Source organism: Schistocerca cancellata, chromosome 1 (genome assembly GCF_023864275.1).
Source record: "Schistocerca cancellata isolate TAMUIC-IGC-003103 chromosome 1, iqSchCanc2.1, whole genome shotgun sequence".
NCBI classification, from domain to species: domain Eukaryota; kingdom Metazoa; phylum Arthropoda; class Insecta; order Orthoptera; family Acrididae; genus Schistocerca; species Schistocerca cancellata.
In genome coordinates this window covers 816,937,035-816,958,025 of record NC_064626.1, presented here as the reverse complement: position 1 = coordinate 816,958,025, position 20,991 = coordinate 816,937,035, and the positions used below count along the sequence as shown (strand labels likewise).

At 43.2% G+C, this 20,991-nt stretch overlaps 1 protein-coding gene across 1 annotated transcript in view; it reads right to left on the bottom strand.

The window, feature by feature from the left end:
• The window catches only part of LOC126188164 (trypsin-1-like), a 142,437-nt gene extending 122,478 nt beyond the window's left edge, over nucleotides 1-19,959 (bottom strand). Inside the window, exon 1 of the mRNA XM_049929682.1 lies at nucleotides 19,677-19,959. Within this exon, the coding sequence (XP_049785639.1) occupies nucleotides 19,677-19,767 (91 nt within the window). The 5' untranslated portion in view covers nucleotides 19,768-19,959. The remainder of the gene's footprint in view (nucleotides 1-19,676) is intronic.
• Nucleotides 19,960-20,991: the final 1,032 nt, after the last annotated feature.

Genomic DNA, 20,991 nt, shown 5'->3' with positions numbered 1-20,991 from the left:
ATGTGTATCATACTGTTGCGGTATGTTTATGATCAGTAAGCTGATGCTATATGAGTTATTTCATTATGCTACATATCTGTTATGATGAAATATTGTAGAAGTGTCGACGAATAAGGTAAGGAATAATTAGTAGTGGTTAGGGACTCTTGTTTGTGAAAAAGGTTGTTGGAAACCAAGAATCGTACTTTAAGAGTTATGAAATGTGTGTAAATGCGTGAATGTATCACAATGCCAGTGAAAATTTTGTGGACACTGTTATATTCATAAGATTTTGTTTCTACACATTTGAACCGCAAATTCTCGACCCGTGAAATTTTATATATGAGACTGTCACTGTAGTGGAAACTGCTGTCGTAAATATTTCCGTAAGAAAGTTGAGTGACCACCTGCACGTAATACGTTGTGGGCACCCAGCTGTGTCAGACGCCTGGAGAAAAAGCCATTAGGGTGTGCCTTTCCAGAGGCACAGGTAGAAAAGAAAGGGAGGCCATTATCCTCGCTGTTGACATTCCTTTGTAGAAAGCAACGTAAATACGACACCCTCAAACTTGAAAACATGCTAACACTGTGGAGCTCTTAATTTATGATATTTACTGCAATGTCTAATGAAATGACGAGAAATATTTTTATGTCTATACACCTGATTATGACTACTGCTTTCTAGTTGAGAGAAATGCCGTATGGCTTGCTTTATATATTTATTTGCTCATTTTCTTTAATATCTAGTTTCTAGCTGCACTGCAGCATTGTTTAAAATAAAATTTTATGAATGTACTAATATAGATATTTTATGCCTACAGATCCAGTAAACAATAACTTAAAAAAAAACGAAGGAGCACAAAAAGACATTTCCCTTCACAGGACTTGCATACATAATTTTCTTTTCAACTACTTGGTAATATTTTTCGTAGAATAAGTTGTGGTGCACCACTTTAATTACAGAGACATTAAGATGTGATTATACATTTCCCTTATCTGCATTGTTATCTTTGGTGTACTATTTTTTCTGCTTTAGCTTTGTCATGCTTAGGTATAAGTTATAGCATTTATTGCTGATGTTTGCCAAGCATAGTGTTACTGAATTTGACTTTGGATTACGCTGTTAAGCCAGTTTTACTACGGATTTATTTTCCTTGTTTGCTGCACAGTGCCGTATATTAGTTGTAATATTGCAATTGCTTTGCCAATGTGAATTTTTTCTCATTGCTGTTTGTGTTAATTATTTTGTGCTGCTGCATTGCCTCGTCCCTTAGTTTAGCATCTGAGCTCAGTAGATTTAAGTTAGCTTAAGAGGGGGTAGCCTATAAGCATCTGAGCTCAGTAGATTTAAGTTAGCTTAAGAGGGGGTAGCCTATAAGAGAATGAGTTGCGATGAATTTAAAGAAATGCATTGAGAAGTTATACGAACAAAGTACAGGTATAGGTAGGATTTTCTTGGAAATAAATAATGAGGTAAGAAATATGTGAAATAAATACAGAAAGCATGCTTGGATAAGATTTTTTTGGCTGGAGCAAATATCGAAATAAGACGAAAGATCTATGGAATGAAGTTTTGGGTTGGACTGCAGTACCAAATGTTACACTGAAAACGAACCCTGTCCTTTCCTTTTGTGTTATCCCACTATATGTTTGTGTACCCTTGTGTATTTGTTTTCTTCCTGTCTCTGTGTAGTTTCATAGAATTTTTTCTTCTTCTAATACTAAGCTACATTCACTATGATGAGGAATACTGTTATCCTCAAATATAATTGGCATTAATAATATGTTATTTACCTTGTAAATATGCTTAGACATTATTTATTCTGTTTTGTTTTAATGCTCATGTGTAAAGTTGATGTTTCAAAAGTTATTCAGATCTTTTATGTATGTACTCATGTCATAACTCCTGTAACACTGATGTATATGTTATTTCTATTCTTTTGTAAATCCTGTATTACTACAAATGTTATCTGTATTGTTATGTTTTAATGATGTATTTTGTACCTTTGTTATTGTATTTTTCTGTTATAAAATTGTAATTGACACCAGTTCATCAAATTAAGTAACTTGTAAGTTACATTTCACTGCACACGTTTCTGTTGGTCATACTATATGGACAATATGTAAGAAGTAGGGACTGTTAGTGTTTGCACGTGTGTTACTAATTCAGCAAGGGACTGGATAACAGCGTTGCTGGTTCGAAGGACATTTCAAAAAAATGTTTGTGAGTGGACAAGTGGTGGTTCATGGACTTGCTATATTGTCCGCAAGACTATTCGATGGTGATTGTGCACCTGCACAGTATCAACAGATGGCTGCTGGCCATCTCTACAAGGACTACAGTGGGTCTACACCTTTGATGATCCACCAATACCATTATTTCTACAAGGACTACAGTGGGTCTACACCTTTGCTGACTCACCAGTACCATTATTTCTACAAGGACTGCAGTGGGTCTGCACCTCTGGTGGCCCACCAATACAGTAATCTCTACCAGGACTACAGTGGGTCTACTCTGTGATGACCTACCTACCAATATTCTTCAAAATTTCGACTGACTCTGCTGTGGGTTTGCTCTGTTGTGGACAAATACCTGTCTGCATGTCAAGAGTCAGCACTGTCTTTCCGTTGGAAGGACAACACTACTTCTTCAAGATTGCATGGAAATCCACTACTTCTGTGTGCATTTTCTTTTCCTGCTCAGACTTTGAGAAAAACACTGCAATGTTACTATGATGAATGATCAGGACTGTCTTTATGGACTGTGAGAAAATTTTGGCTTTTGACCAGCATTGTATCAATAAGTGTGTGCATTTGATTTCTTTGTTATTGTAATTACGATTATGAAAAATTTTAACAAATATGTATTGCCCAGTGCCCAAAACAATTTGTAAAATTTTTTGTGGGGAGCATGGGGGCTATGTAAGTAGGCTGTTTAGGTTCTTATATTAGTAACGCCGCCGACACGTAACGCTCTCTGTATGAAAATCACTGGCTGTGCTGTGTGCAGTCTGTGGCTAGTTTGCATTGTTGTCTGCCATTGTAGTGTTGGGCAGCGGCAGCTGGATGTGAACAGCGCGTAGCATTGCGCAGTTGGAGGTGAGCCGCCAGCAGTGGTGGATGTGGGGAGAGAGATGGCGGAGTTTTGAAATTTGTCATGAACTGCTATATATATGATGACTATTGAGGTAAATACATTGTTTGTTCTCTATTAAAATCTTTCATTTGCTAACTATGCCTATCAGCAGTTAGTGCCTTCCGTAGTTTGAATCTTTTATTTAGCTGGCAGTAGTGGCGCTCGCTGTATTGCAGTAGTTCGAGTAACGAAGATTTTTGGTGAGGTAAGTGATTTGTGAAAGGTATAGGTTAATGTTAGTCAGGGCCATTCTTTTGTAGGGATTATTGAAAGTCAGATTGCGTTGCGCTAAAAATATTGTGTGTCACTTTAAGCACAGTCATGTATAATTTTTCAAAGGGGACGTTTCAACCTGACCAAGTAGCAGCGGTTTCAATGGCAACAGACTCGATAGTGATCGGGAGAGCGGTGTGTTGACCACATTCCCCTCCACACCGCGGCCAGTGACGCCGTTGGCAGAAGGTGACACGGCGGTCGGTCAGGTCCGACTGACCCTTCTCGAGCCAGGACGCGGAACTTTATCTTTTTATAAAAAGAACACGTAAGTTTTCAGACTTTGCATTCGTGGTAAATCTGTAGTAGCTGAAGACATAACACGAGACAGGCCACCCACTAAAATGCATTGAAAAGAGTTTACTGCTGGTGCACGTAGTGAATAAAGGAAGGATACTTGACCTGCTTGAAGAACTAGAAATGGCAAATTACGGAGATAAATTTGATAATGTACTTAATATACGAGCGGAGAGATAAATTTAATAATGTACTTAATGTACGAGCGGGAGAGACAGGTAACGGATTCTTCAACGGGTTCATGGATCTTTTTTGAATTTAGCAGCAGTAAAATTTACATAAGCAGTTTGCAAAAGTAAGTGTTGACAATATTGTTTCTTAATGTCTCCGGTGACATCTCTGGAATACAGTGGAACCACTGGTGGCTCAGTGAAGTCAGCTGAAGCCGTGAACTTGTTTGCAGATGTAACCTGCGTACGGGAAGGCAGCTGTGTGACAAGCAGAAGCGTTTGGTGTTACCACTAGAGAAAGGGGAGCACTGTGGCGAACGTGCATTAGTGTGAGGAAGCAAAGCAGAGTGCTGCCATTAAGGACTTTACATCCGAATTTCTTTATTTTATTTCTTGATTATTTTGTGCTATTTTAAGTGCATTTGTATAAAGTGTTGAACACAGACAACCACATACGGGAGCGTTACTCCCGAAACTCGTATCTGCGGATAATACACTACGACCAGCACCCACCGCGACGTGGATGCCGCCTTGTGGCGTTGCGGGCACGTGACGCAGTATCAAAAGTACGTAAGCGGAGCAGCCACGGACGGGGGAACACCCAAGCGGAGATATGGGCTGCAGATGGGTAAATCCATTGAGATAAGCCACTTTGACAGAGGGCAGATTATTATTACGCAGAGGCCGTGAACGAGTGCCTCGGAAACGGCGAAGCTGGTCGGACGTTCACATGCTACTGTCGTGAGCATCTACGGAAAGAGGTAGAAGAACAGTGAAACTACCGTTAGGCGCTAAAAGGTTGGACGTCCACGATTCTTCACAAAATGGTTCAAATGGCTCTGTGCACTATGGGACTTAACATGTGAGGTCATCAGTCCCCTAGAACTTAGAACTACTTAAACTTAACTAACCTAAAGACATCACACACATCCATGCCCGAGGCAAGATTCGAACCTCCTACCGTACAGTCGCGCAGTTCCGGACTGAAGCGCCTAGAACCGCTCGGCTACCGGGGCCGGCTGATTCTTCGCAGAAAATGGAGTTCGGAGGCTTGTATGCTCTGCGAAGTAAGATAGATGGTGACAGGTGGCACCTCTGCCAAAAGAGCACAATGCTGCACGCACAAGTGTTTCGGAGCGCACCATTAATCTTACAGCGTTGAACGTGGAATTCCGCAGCAGACTACCCCTACGTGTTCACATGTTGACATAACGACATCGCTAATTACGATTGCATTGTAGACGGGACCATCGGGATTCGACTGTCGGTCAATGGAAGCATGTCGGCTCTTCGGATGATTCACATTTTTGCTACTCTAGCTCGTTGGTAGTCTCCACAAACGCCGTCATCGAGGTGAACGGCGGCTCGAAACGTGCGGCGCTCCACGGACGCAGGCTGGTAGGAGCAATATTGTGCTATGTGAGACATTCTCCTGCACTTGTGTGGGATCTATGGTGGTAATCGAAGACACGCTGACAGCTGTGAACAACCTGCATCCCTTCATGCTTGGTGCCATCCCCGACGGAGATGTAATTTTTCTGCAGGGTAACTCTCCGTTGTCTCGAAGCTATAACCGTGCTGCTGCAGTGGTTTGAGGAGCATTATAGTGAACTCACGCTGATATCTCGGTGAAAAATTCGCCTGATGTAAATCCTATGGAGCCCATCTGGGTCACTCTCGGGCGGCATCACCGCGTACGTAAATTAGCGGCCCGTTACTTGGGGGAGTTATGTGACCTGTGCGCAGACATCTAATGCCACATACCTCCTCAAACCTACCAACAAACTTAAGGATCCTAGATACGCAGAATCAATTTCGTATTTCGTTCCAAAGACAATAAACAAGCTATTAAGCAGGCTGTCGTAATCACTGTATGTGTCAAATTTGTGTGTCGTATGCCATATAATGGAAACGAAACTTCTCAGGAATTAAGTTCCAAGGATTAGAAAATTTTTGTAGTCGTCTGTGTTGGTAAAGATCTAAAGCAATATAACAAATTAAAAGAAAAATAGCCTGTAGCGTGCCAGGTGGCTTCCACGGAGGCCGGAACTCAATGAAATGTGGAGCTCAGCAGTTTTTCACAGCAGCTGATGCAATGGCTCTACTTACTTTACCCTCTCACCTCTCAGGGACGTCAAAGTTCACAAACACCTCCATTTAAGGAAAATATTCGCCCTTTGGTTGGGAGCCTCTAACAACCCTACCACAACAAAGGTCAAAAATTAATTATGATTGTAGTGTTGCTCACGCTGCTTAACACTGCATTTTCGGGCAACAACAAAGTTATATTATGTGGCAGGTGTCATTAGAGCACAGTTACTAAAGTGATGTCTTGAAATAAAGAATAAACTAGGCGGCACTCATCTTTTCGGGTTTCGCCGGCCGCGGTGGTCTAGCGGTCCTGGCGCTGCAGTCCGGAACCGCGGGACTGCTACGGTCGCAGGTTCGAATCCTGCCTCGGGCATGGGTGTGTGTGATGTCCTTAGGTTAGTTAGGTTTAAGTAGTTCTAAGTTCTAGGGGACTTATGACCTAAGATGTTGAGTCCCATAGTGCTCGGAGCCATTTTTTTTTCGTGTTTCCCACACTGGTCTCCTTGTGAACTCATGGCTCAATCGTCGAAAATCTAGGTAGTGATGATTCCAAGCTCGGATGCAAAGAGGCCTAGGTGTTATTCTGCGATATTCAAAAGTTTTATAGATGTGTTTCATAAACCATTCTTGAAGATTAAACTTTTGCAAGTTAGGACAATGGTGATGTAAAAAAGTAATCAGCACTCCGAATTTAAGTTACACTTCTTTTTTATTACTTTTGTTGCAACATCACTTCACAATATAAAACATACTTGAAAATATCTTCCTCACTGTTAAAGTTCACATTTCATAAACTGACTACAATTTGCGTCTTTTCAACATGACGACCAAGACTTGACTCTCCAATAACCGCTTACGCGCCCAAAAATCAGAGTTACAAGTACGTCAAAGATCATAGTGACAAAAGAAAGAATACACATAAGAATAATATCATTGCAATATAAACATATCGATGTATCAAAGTACCTCTACATTAATGAAATCAAATCTGAATGTTGTCACAGAAATATGTTAACTATTTTACAGAAACACAGTAGAATATTGCTGGTATCGAGAGGTTGAGGTGAGGTTCCGTAATGGTTACGTAATTCAAGTACCATTACAAGCCTATGACAGAAGTGTGCGCATTTTTGTCAGTCCCCGTGTGTACGCCTGGGACCAGAACATCCACATGGCATACGTCAAGACCCAAGTGCTATAAACTTGTCTTCTGGTTGGTGGACATGATGCTGTGGCTCGATAGTGTTGCGTCTTGTTTTGCTTCGGACAGGCAGGCCTAGAGCAGGAACTTGTCTACTAGGACATTTCTTCAGAGCGCGTCCAGTTCCCGTGAGAGGCGTTGCTTAAACAGATGATTCACACTATCACTGGCACACATGACATGGAATTATGAGGAAAACTAGATCCAGGAGACGCACATGCTGCGGCGCCGTCTCATTTCTTCCTGCTCTTTTCCTTGCACATTCTATTTTCTATTTTCGTACACGCTTGTTTTTCTTTTTTGTGACAGACATACATTTGTATGCCGAAAACAATTACGAAATGTTTGCTGTATGGATATAACTCCTTTTAATTGTTTTCCTGATAAATCGTATAAAATGATAACGTTGATGAAGATGGTACAGTTACATACGTAACTGATAAAAGGTATCTCAAACGGAACCGTGCTTAAAACTGCTGTAAAAGAAAGGTGAATAAATAGCCAAAGAACTGTTCTGATATGACTGGATTATAATTTTGGGGAATGGATCTGTTAGTCACTCTAGGGTGCTTTAAAACTCGTACCTAATGGTTTGTGTATACGTCGAGACAATATACAAAAACTTAGAAGTATTTGTACATTCCATCCACTGTTTCCTAAAACGGACGCAAATTTCTGCTTGTTTTATGAGTATACAGCGCAACAATTAAGATATCGACAATGTTCTTATTTATGGAAACCACGGCCATGTATTATTTCCTGAAAGGTAACACTCTCGCCATTTGATTGGTCTTTTTTTCCTTTTGGAAACTGTAGAGTTTTCGGCTCTATAGCCATTTTCAAATTACTGATAATTGTCCTGTGGTAATTACTGACTCTGGATGCCGTAACACATGTCAGCAATATCGAATGCAACCATATTGAACACTGACTATACAGTGAAACCGTCAACATGGCTTATAGGGTATGTCGAACAAGCATCAGATTCCAATTTATCAATCCAGACCACAATGTAGAACCTGCAACAGCTGTACACATGTTTCACCTCTGATATAAAGTGGCTGCCTGACAAAAAGTGTAAAGCATCCGTAAGAGAGGAGGAAATGAAATGTAATTTCAAGGACTGAGAAGATATAAAATGTTATTGCAATAGATATAAAATCGAGTCACATTTACAAAGAATTTGGCAATACGTCACCACTTATCAGTATGACGTAGCACTATAATCTGGCCCGGATGACTGCACTTATTCGGTTGGGAAGGGTGTCGTACTGCTGTTGTATCCTGCCCAGTAGCAAACTGCGCCACGACTGTTGTAAATGGTCTTTGATGTCCTGGATTCTGGCACTGGGACGGAGTTTGCATCCGAGCTGATGCCAGACGTGTTCGGTCATGAACAGATGTGGGGAGTTACATCTCTCCGTGATAACCTTTCGAAGAAATTCTACTTTAATAACACAAAAATTATTCGAAATACAATCCTGCCCCAGTAAGATAATTAAGCTTCAGTAAGATATTACGCATTGTCTCTATCTACGAGAAAATCCGTCTCATTCTTTAGAAGCGTACCGGGGCTACCACAGAAGAATGTACACTGAAGAACCGAAGAGACTGGTATACGTGGTGTAGGGCCCCCGCGAGCACGCAGAAGTGCCGCAACACGACGTCGCATGGACTCGACTAATGTCTGAAGTCGTGCTGCAGGGATTTGACACCATCAATCCTGCTCCTGCAGCGCTGTCCGTTAAGTACGTAAGAGTACGAAGAGTTGGAGATCTCTTCTGAACAGCACGTTGCATTGCATCCCAAATATGATCAATAATGTTCATATCTGAGGAGTTTGACGGTGAGCGGAAATGCTTAAACTCAGAAGAATGTTCATGGAGCCACCCTATAGCCATTATGGGCGTGTGGGGTGTCGCGTTTTCGTGCTGGAATTGCCAAGTCCGTCGGAATGCACAATGGACATGAATGGATGCAGGTGATCAGACAGGATGCTTACCTACGTGTCACCTCTCAGAGTCATATCTAGACGTATCAGGGGTCCCTTATCATTCAAACTGCACACGTCCCACACCATTACAGAGCCTCCACCAGCTTGAACAGTCCCCTGTCGATAAGCAGGGTCCTTGGATTCATGAGGTTGTTCCATAACCGTACACGTCCATCCGCTCGATACAATTTGAAACGAGACTCGTCCGACCAGGCAACATGTTTCCAGTCATTAACAGTCCAATGTCGGTGTTGACGGGCCCTGGCGAGGCCTAAAACTTCGTGTCGTGCAATCATCAATGATACACTAGTGCGCCCTCGCCTCCGAAAGCCCCTGTCGATGACGTTTCGTTGAATGGTTCGCACGCTGACACTTGTTGATGGCCCAGCGTTGAAATATGCAGCAATTTGCGGAAGGGTTGCAGTTCTGTCACGTTGAACGATTCTCTTCAGTCGTCGTTGGTCCCGTTCTTGCAGGATCTTTTTCCGGCCGCAGTGATGTCGGAGGTGAAATGGTCGTACGGCAAATCGCCACCTCATTGCTACCTCGGAGATGCTGTGTCCCATCGCCCATGAGCCGACTATAGCCTCTCGTTCAAACTCACTTAAATCTTGATAACCTGCCATTGTAGCAGCAGTAACCGATCTAACAACTGCGCCAGACACTTGTTGTGTTATATAGGCGATGCCGACTGCAGCGCCGTATTCTGCCTGTTTGAATATATCTGTATTTGTATGCCATTACTAGTTCCTTCGGCGCTTCAGTGTAAATCTGGCAGAGAGAATAGACCCAAAAGGAAATCCAATTACCAAATTATTCAATTTTACAGATATATCAATCATATCCTGTAGTCACAGAAAAACAAAGAAATATTATGAGCAGAAAAATGCAAGTTTTAACAAGAGTGGGACTTGCGATTTCTTAAATTTTTCACCTTTTGTTCCAGAGGGTAAAAGTCGAAGTTGTGAGAACATTTGAGATGGAAAAGTTATTTGCTTACTGATTTTCTGTCTGGAAAATTATAGCTCACTATGAGAATAGATAAAAAAACGGACAGTGTCTACATCATCATCGCTATTGGAACTAAGACTTAAGGCATTTTCTGCTTCACAAAGTGACCACGTTACCACATTGCTGTCAGAAGTTCATTCTTATCACCATACTGATTGATAACACAGATAATTTACGACGTAAAATATGAGATTAATTGTAGATTCTTCATGAAATAATCTTCCTGGAATCAAATCATAAATTTGATAACCTGATGTTATACATTAAGTGAGAATCAATCAAGTAAATTTAGCAGGGTAATCCTGTCCTTTCCAGGAAGTAAGTCGACGATCATTAAGTTGTCAACTATTCTCTACAATGTTTGCGTGTCTGCATTGCACTGGTGCCAGTAAGAATCTGCTTCCACAGCTGATGTGTTTCTTGAGTCGGCTTGCACTTGAGAAGCTCGGACTCCAAAGATGCGCCAGCCCCAGCTGCTACTTACCTTCATGAGGGCCAAAATACGTAAGGTATAGGCCAATGAGTTTTACTCAGATTCCTGTAACTACGATTTGAGTTTATATCACAGCTACAAGTAATATCCAGATGCATGCGACTTTACAGAGGCACGTACCTGAAGTGACAGGTGATCAGTAATTGTGGCTTTCAGAGTAGATAATCTAGACACTTAAAGAGGCTGGTTTTGTTAATAAAAGTACACGATATACAGAAAATAGCTAGTTGTGGGAGATATTGTTTATAAACACGGGTTTGGCGGGGCTTGTTAAAATGAGATTAAACCATATTGTTTCCATGGGAACTGACACGATTTACTTGCTGTGACGTGTGGACTATTTTTTCTCTCTTTTTGACTGGCTTCCTGAAACCGCACTGATAAGCTAAAACATTATGACCCCTTAGTTAAAAGTGTATTAGTCCACTTGTGGAATGCTATTCAGCAGTGATTCTGCGTGCCATGGATTCGACAAGTACCTGATAGTTTCCTAGAGACTTGAGGCACCAGATGCCTACGGACGGGTCAAACACTTCCCGTAACTTGCGGGCGATTGGCTTGTGGGCGCGGAGCTGGCGCCTGATTGTGTCTCAGATGATTTTCATCAGATTGAGATAAGCCGCATTTGATGCCGAAGAAATCAACGTGAGACTCTGTCATGTTCCTCAAACCATTGCAGCACGATTCTGGCTTGTGACACAGACAGTTGTTCTGCTGGAAGATGTCGTCGCTGATGAGGGACACATCAAGCATGCTGGTTAACAGGTGGTCCCTATTAATGTTCACGTAGTCCACAGCTGTCATGGTGCCTTCGATTACTACCGCAGGACCCATGGAAGCCCAGATGAATGTCCTCCATAACTTGTACTGCTCCCACTGGCCTGCATCCTTGGCGCGCTGCTTGTTTCCAGCACCAGTTCGCCTGGATAACGGCGTATCTGGACACGACCATAGACCTGGTTTAACAATGATTGGGATTCATTCGACCAGGCGACACGATTTCATTGATCCGCGGTCCAATCTCGTTGATCCTGTGTTCATTGTAATCATAACTGACGATGTTGTCGGGTCAACATGTGAACACGTAGCGGTCCTCTGCTGCGGAAGACCATGTTCAACACTGTGCGCTGAACGGTGTGCTCCAAAACACTTGTGCCTGCGCCAGACTGTACTCTGTTATCACATCTGCCACAGATCGCCATCTATCCTATTTTCGAGAGCGGGCAACCCTCTGATACCTATGTTCTGTGACAAGGTATGGACGTCCAACTTTTTGTCGCCTACTCGTGGTTTCAGTATCCCTCAACCATTTTGCATAGATGCTCACGACAGTAGCACACCAACAGCCGACCAGGTTCGCCGTTTCGGAGATGTCGCCCCCAGGCACTGGGCCACAACAATCTGGCTTTTGTCAAAGTCGATTAAGTCGGCGGGTTTCCGCGTTTGCGCCATTTAGCGTCGCTAGAAAGATTCACCATCCGCATCTGCTCCGCTCATATACTTCTTTTACCACGTCACGTGACGTCAGTGCCATGAGGTAGCACACAACCTCGCGGTGTTTTGGTTATCAGCGTATGTCTGCTGAGCATTACGATGAAATTACAGAATGCTACTTGGCGGTTGTGTTGAGAATGACAGCGTGCATGTTTCCTGTTAAGTAGTAGGAATTTGGAACTTACCTGAAGGTAGTCTGACTCCTACAGAAATGATGATGGTACAGAGCTGACGACTGATGTATCCTTGCATAGTGGGTCACGGCGAGGCCAGTGAGCTTTATCTAAACTACTTCGTTAATACCAAAGAAAAGGGAGTTGTTCTGAATCCATCAATACATTTTTTTCCGTAATAGCGTAAACGGATTGCATAGAAAGACCGTACTGCATCGCACCAGGACTGCAATGGTAATAATATCAGATGACAGCAACAGAATAAACATGAAGTCCCTTCGCTACCTACTCGAACAGAGTCAGTCCATGTCAGAGGTAGAAGTCGCGGAAACTGGAACCCCTGTCGACAGCAAGCTTCCTTTTAGTTTTAATTTAGTTGGTCAAGCAGGTGGCACATAAATCACTGGATACCTATTTCTTATTTTATTTGACCCTGATATGTTGAAAATGTTGCTTCTGGACGGGAATTCGTTCTCGGATCTACCCTCTGCCAGGATCTGACAAATTTTCTGAACGATTCATTTTCATCATTTCGTTGGTTACCCAAATTTCCAAACTCCTCAGGGTCTCCACGAAAGATGTGTGTCTGGGCTCGAACGCTGATCCAGTGTATCGTATCATTTAAAATCCTGGCACGTGCACTGGTAAAAATTGATAATTTTAATTTTTTACGTGTCTTCGTTCGTCGTCAACAATAAACATAAATGGTGGTTTCGACTTCCCTTCAGGTACAGAATTTTATGTCACGTTGTTTCTAGTTAAAACAGTAGAAAATATCACTGCTGATAGAAGAAGCGGATATTCATCATCTGTTCGTGACTAGAAAAAAACGACGACAGGTGCCGGGTACGAACCCCGTAAGGCAAAAATTTTTCATCTCGTCGTTTCAGGTTCAAGAATCTCGCTATTAGTGAATAAATTTGATATCTGACAAGTGATTGCGCTTCGTTAAGAATCCCCCAAATACAAAACTTAATGCTCTATAATTTCGCGTTTAAACATGTACACATTACGTTATTTGTGAATGAAACCATATTTAACATCTTTCGTGGTTAACAGGGTCAGTAGTTACTAGATTGGAGTCTCGGTCCTGGAAAATGTTTCATCATGCAATATCAAGTTCAGACTCGCTAACGACATTGGCCAAAAACTAGATCTTACACGTATCTTCATGCCCAGTCAGCAACGACGATTGGTTCTGTGTTCCAGTCTCGGCCAGGCAAGAACGCTTTGATAGTTGTATACTTGTCTTGGAGCCAAAATATTTCACATGACGAATTTCGGATTACTACATCGTCAGATCTGTGGTAAAAGAATGCAGTGTAAGACAAGACTGAGAAATATACATTACAATAAAACAAAAAACTAACGTACCGTTGACATCAGTATACAATGTCTTGTCAATTTTACTCATCGCACTATTACATCAGTGCCCAAATTGGCTCAGGCAGTACAAAATGTTATAAGGTAAACAATTTTACCACCAGGCGGCTTCAATGACAGCATCATAATGGTTATGTATGTATCTAATTTATGGTAATGTATACATTTCTCAATTTTGTCTTACATTGTATTCTCATGCCACAGATCTGATGATGGAGTGACCCGAAACACGTCATAAGACGTTAAATAATAAAAATTTTGGCGAGCAAGGCATTTATAGTACTTAACGCCGACGTTGTCGCAGATTGCCTAAAAGACTTCTTGTCTAAAGTGACGAAAGCTTAGTTAGTTAGCATAGGAAATGGTTCTGAGTTTGAATATACATCCATAACAAAAAAGTTCGTCATGTCATTGGAAGTTGATACTTCTGCATAACTAGCTGCTGATGAATACCTCAGATGTTTGATGTCATTTTCTGCCAGGTAACAAGGGTGATAAGTGACCGTTGTACTGAACACTGATCCACGTGGCATTACGAGTACAGTGAAATTACTTGTCACACCCTGTTGATATTGAGGTTTACATGGAGCGCTTGACGCTGTTAGTTTCCGGCTTTCTAACTATTTACTTCATTAACCAGTTCATACAAAACCACTCGCCAAGCGAACGACCGTTAATAGATGACTGGAAAAGCTGTTAGAGCGAAGGAACACTTCGTACTATCACAGAACTTCGGGAGTCCAAATATTATTGTAAAATCTATTATTTAAAAATATTTAGTTTTGACTATGGATGGATGAATGATTGTTGAAATAGAGTTACGGATATTAATTGTCTCAGACACTAATGACAGCAGTAACATTTTTGAAATATCAAAAATGGTTCAGATGACTCTAAACACTATGGGACTTAACATCTGAGGTCATCAGTCCATTAGACGTAGAACTTCTTAAACCTAACTAACCTAAGGACATCACACACATCCATACCCGAGGGCGGATTCTAACCTGAGACCGTAGCAGCCGCGTGGTTCCGGACTGACGCGCCTAGAACCGCTCGACCACAGTGGCCGGCTTTGAAATATCACTGTCATAAATTTGAGTTGTGAGCATTAAGAACTGTTTCATCTCTAATTACGCGTTTGTGGTATTTGCAGTATCGTGGTATTGATACTCATTTGGATTCAGTACCACGTAAAGCACTGCTCTCGAACTGTCATTTCTTGTAACCATTTTGGATAGTCAAACAACTATACTGAAAACTGCTTTGTTGTGCTTCACATTTTAAGCCGTTTTTATGAGATATAATGACGCTTAAGTGATCATTTCTGGCACGCAAATATAAGTTGTTACGAAACCAGTTAAGTGCAAAATCTGTGCAGTTCACACGTTGATTTACTTAACCACGCCGTTCTTCAATGATAAGCTACGTGACTAACGTCTGGAACTTTTCGTAAAGTTTAAATACCTAGGAGTCATAGTAGGAAGCGGTACGAGATGGGATGATCACGTGAAATACGTATTAGATTATACGAATTTAAGAATTACACTGGTTAGGGGGATTCTGGGAGACTGCTGTCTACCTGACAACGAATCCGTATTATGAGGCTAGTGCCGCCGATAACAGAGTACTACTCCAATCTGTACTATCCTTACGAAGTAAGCATGAAAACAGACACCGAATGGGTTCAGAGAGGCAGTGGTAGAAGCGTAACAGCTACGTATAGATGACACGAAAGTATAACAGTGATATGAAAGTATAACAGTGAAGCTCAGAGAGCCGGCCGGAGTGGCCGAGCGGTTCCAGGCGCTACAGTCTGGAAGCGCGCGACCGCTACGGTCGCAGGTTCGAATCCTGCCTCGGGCATGGATATGTGTGATGTCCTTAGGTTAGTTAGGTTTAAGTAGCTCTAAGTTCCAGGGGACTGACGACCTCAGAAGTGAAGCCCCATAGTGCTCAGAGTCATTTGAACCATTTTTGAAGCTCAGAGGACTTAAACGGCTGTGTCTGCAGTAAATACAACTTTGCCCTTACGAAGCCCTCATGGCTAAATGTAGAGAAATGGTATTCCATGGAGACCGTACAAAAATTCAGTTGCCATCGTCGCAGGTGAGACTTAGTGATAATGAGAATGACATGAGACAGATTGGACGGATATTGAGGCCTGGGGTCGTTTTAGCTCATTGCAAACACGACTGCAATAGTTCAGAAAATCATTGCTATCGTTTGAAGTTCCCTTCACCATGTACTGTTATGGAGTACATACGACCAGAAAAGAACAGTCAGTTAAGTATTGGTTGTTCATGTATGTGCGAAAAGTGGCACCCTAAAAATAAAAATACAAATAAAAGTAAAAAAAGTTACAGGAAAGAAGTATGTGTACTAGGAAGAAAATCAGTGTTTAGTGCACTGAAGGAAAAAATCCCGACACCACGAAGGGGCTGAGCAAGATAAACGGAAGTTGGGAGGCGTTTCTACATCTGAAAAATGACGTCTATTTGAATTTTCCACCAATCGCATAAAAGTGGCGCTAATGGCAGCACTATGAGGGTGAAAATCAGGTTTGCTTTAAGGACGCACTGTAACGGTCGTGAACGTTAGTTACCTTTGAGACTGAATGTAGTGAGTTGATGTTAGTCAAGAATGTCTTTAAGTCGTCACTATTAACAGGTCACTGAGACTGAACGAGATCGTGTAATAAGAAGCTGGATGTTGGTTTTGCGATTCTGCAGAAAGACTTGGCAGGAATGTAGCCGCTATACATGATTACTGACAGCGGTGGTCACGGGAACGTGCGGTTGCAAAAAGACCGGGCTCCAGACGGCTACGTGGCACTACCGGGAGGGAAGACCGCCGTTTTCAGTGTGGGGCTGTGGCCATTGTAATGTGTCTACGCCTGAAATTTGAGCAGCACAGTGACACAACAAGCTGTTAAAAATCAGTTTCCTCAAGGACAGCTCCGAGCCAGACGCCCTGCAGCGTGGATTCAACTAAGCCCTAAACCACCACCGTTTGTGATTTGAATGTTGTCAAGCGAGAGCTCGTTGGAGAGTGGAGTGGAGGTCTGTTGCGTTTTCTGATGAAAGATGACTCTGCCTACGTTCCAGTGACGGCTGTGTTGGTTAGAAGAAGGCCAGGTGAGCGCCTACGTCCATACTGTCTGTGTACTGGACACACTCTACCTACATCTGGAGTTAACGCCTAGTGTGTGATTTCACACAACAGCAGGTGCATTCTCGTGGTTATCCCACGCACCCTGGATGAGAAACTATGCGTCAGTCTGATGATTCGAACTGTTGTGGTGCCATTCATGAACAGCATTCCAGAGAGTGTTTTCCAGCGGGGCAACTCTCGCCCGCATACCACTATTGTAGCGTAGCATGCTCCACAGAGCGGTGACGTGTTACCTTGGCCTGACTGATCGCCAGCCCTGCCTCCAGTTGAGCACGTATGGGACAAAAAAATGGTTCAAATGGCTCTGAGCACTATGGGACTTAACTGCTGAGGTCATAAGTCCCCTAGAACTTAGGACTACTTAAACCTAACTAACCTAAGGACATCACACGCGTCCATGCCCGAGGCAGGATTCGAACCTGCGACCGTAGCGGTCACGCGGTTCCAGACTGTAGCGCCTAGAACCGCTCGGCCACCCCGGCCGGCCGTATGGGACATCATCGGATGACAACCAGCACTAACCGTCCCTGTACTGACCGACCAAGTGCAACGTGCTGCGAACTCCATTCCACAAATTGACAACCAGCACATGTACGACTCAATGCAAGCCCGTTTACATGATTGCATTCAATATCCTGGCAGGTATACCGGTTAGTAAGTATCTGCACACCTTTTAGTAGCCATTCATATGGGTTGTGTCCATCTTTACGACGCCTTTAACTCTGCTGGCGATACTTTCAGTGAGGTATATGAAGGTCTGTAGAGGAATTGCAGTCCATTCTTCCTCAAGAGCCGAACCCAGAGAAGGTTGTGATGTTGCACGCTGGGGTCTGGAACAAAGGCGAGTTCTTGCGAAGCACAACTAACCATTTATACTCATGAGGTAATGAGTGCTATCGACAGGGGATGTCAAATTGACTCCATATTTTTAGATTTCCAGAAGGCTTTCGACACCGTTCCTCACAAGCGTCTTCTAACCAAACTGTGTGCCTGTGGGATATCGCCTGAGTTGTACGACTGGATTCGTGATTTCCTGTCAGAAAGGTCACAGTTCGTAGTAATACACGGAAAGTCATAGAGTGAAACAGAAGTAATACCCGACGTTATCCAAGAAAGTGTTATAGGCCCTCTGTTGTTCCTGATCTACATTAACGACATAGGAGATAATCTGAGTAGCCGTCAGCTGTCAGTTACCGTCTTGTAAAGTCATCAGATGACCAAAACGAATTGAAAAATGATTTGGATAAGATATCTGTATGGTGCGAAAAGTGGAAATTGACCCTGAATAAAGAAAAGTGTGAAGTTATTCACATGAGTACTAAAAGAAATCAGCTAAATTTCGTTTACGCGATAACTCACACAAATCTGAAGGTTATAAATTCAATTACATACAAATACAATTACAAATAACCTAAATTGGAACGATTACATAGATAATGTTGTGGTTAGAGCAAACCAAAGACTGCGATCCATTGGCAGAACACTTAGAAGGTGCAACAGGTCTACTAAAGAGACTGCTTACACCACACTTGTCCGCCCTATTCTGGAGTACTGCTGTGCAGTGTGGGATCCGCGTCAGGTGGGACTGACGAATGACATCGGAAAAGTTCAAAGAAGGGCGGCTCGTTTTGTATTATCCCGAAATAGGGGAGATAGTGGCACAGACATGATACGTGAATGGGAGTGGCAATCAATAAAACAAAGGCACTTTTCGTTGCTATGGGATCTTCTCATGAAATTTCAATTTCTCCTCCGATTGCGAAAACATTCTGTTGGCACACACCTACACAGGGAGAAGTGACCATCACGATAAAATAAATCATGGTTCACACAGAAAAATTTAAGTGCTCGTCTTTCCCGCGATTCGTCCGAGAGTGGAACGGTACAGAGACAGCTTGACGGTGGTTCATTGACCCCTCTGCCGGACACTTAATTGTGAATAGCAGAGTAAACACGTAGATGTAGATGTACAATGGCTTTTCTCGCGTTTACATTAACCTGTGAGCTTATAACGTTAATCACTTAAATTTGTTATGTAGACAAATGTATTCCCGAGATTTCATTACTCCACATTATTTCTTGGTGTTAAGATTTTTTTCCGTCAATATATTTATTGCAACGTGAAATTTTATGAAAACTAGGTCTATCACGAATGAGATTTTCACTTTGCAGCGGAGAGTGCGCTGATATGAAACGTCCTGGCAGATTAAAACTGTATGCTGGACCGAGACTCGAAATGACGTCCTTTGCCTACCTTCCAAAACTTCACAGAACCTCTCCTGCGAGCCTTTCAGAACTAGCACTAGTCGAGGTACTGGCAGAAGTAAAGCTTTGAGGAGGGGCGTGAGCCGGCCAGTGGTGGCCGAGTGGTTCTAGGCGCTACAGTCTGGAACCGCGCGACCGCTACGCCCGCAGGTTCGAATCCTGCCTCGGGCATGGGTGTGTGTGATGTCCTTAGGTTAGTTAGGTTTAAGTAGTTCTAAGTTCTGGGGGACTGATGACCTTAGAAGTTAAGTCCCATAGTGCTGAGAGCCATTTGAACCATTTTTGAGGGGCGTGAGTCGTGCTTGGGTAGCTCAGACAGCGAAAGGCAAAGGCCCCGAGTTCGAGTCTCGGTCCTGCACACAGGAAGTTTTAGGTGTATCACGGATTTACTGTGCGCTTTCAGTGTTGGTTGGATGCTACGTAATCCTAGGAATTAACGTATCGAATTCTAAAACCAAGAGTTTAGTGAGGTAAAAATTAGAAAATTACGCTACTGAGGTAGTAATTGTCCACAAAGGGTTCCGGCAGCATCAGGTAACGTACCTCTTCTGAGGTGGTTCGGTGAAGCGTGGGTGGCCGCCTGTGCGGTCACCAGCACCAGCAGCAGCGCCGCCACCTTCGCCGTCAGTTCCATGGCTGCTCTTCTGGCTCTGTCTGGGACTCGCGGATCTCGCCCGTCTCCCAGCCAGACTTCGCGTGATCGCTCGTCGCGACGGTCTCTTATGCCTTCCGCTGCCGCACGTCACTGTCTTTCAAGCCGCAACCTTCCCGTTGCCCACATGTTGCAGCTTCCTGTGTACATCCACAGTGCCTGCAGACGTTTTGTTCCTGGTGGCGCAGGTGTAACTTAACGGATGCTGAGGCCGCGTACGGGAGCGCTCGTTTTTAAAAGCGCGAGCCTGTCAAAATGGGCGATGATTAGCGAGCCTGTGGGGTGGAGGGAAGGGGAGAGGAGGCTTAAGCACGGCTCCTGGCTATCAGGTAAACGTCAGGGCGCGGGGGAGACCGGACACGTGGTGCTTTTCCCTGCCGCCAAGATACTTCACATCCAGATGCACGGAACGAAATGGGTTTTATGGCGAGGATACTCACTCAAATAAAATACATGTACAAAGGGCGTTCAAAAAGTTTTGCGCAGTCGTCTCTATTTTTTTTTATTTTTTGCAGGAGGTGAATGAAATTTTTTGTCAACATACTTGGAACCTTTAGCTATACATTGAGCCTACTCAATGTAGCCTCCATCAGCTGTGATACATCTGGCCCAACGTTCTTTCCAAGAGGTACATGCACATTGGTAAAATTCTGTGGATTGACTTTCACAGCATCACTTGACACAGGAAATAAGATCTTTCCCACTATCAAATGTTTTATCGCGCAGGTGGGCCTTCAGACGACCAAAGAGGTAAAAATCTGAAGGAGCCAAGTCCGAACTGTAGGGAGGATGAGGAACAATTTTCCATTTTCCTGATTTTTCTCCTGCGTCTTAAGGGCACCCAACGTGCCCTAGTGACTGTACCAGTGGTACCACACTATCAAATGACAAACGAGTAATTTCTGCAAGCTGTCGTGTCGTCACACATGTGTCATTTTGGATGATTTGACCAATGGTCTCCTTATTCACATCACTCACTGCCGTCGATGATTTGCCGCGTCGTGGATTGTCCAGTAGAGAGAAATCTCTTTAAACCTCTGCAACCACCGCTGGATACTGCTGCGATCCACTGTGCCCTCCCCATAAACAGGGAGCAAATTCCTGTGAATCGATGTGGCAGATTCATCGCCGGTTTTGAAGAGGAACTCCATCACTGACCGTTGTCTCAACTTAACATCTACTTCACGGTCCATTATGGATCACCTG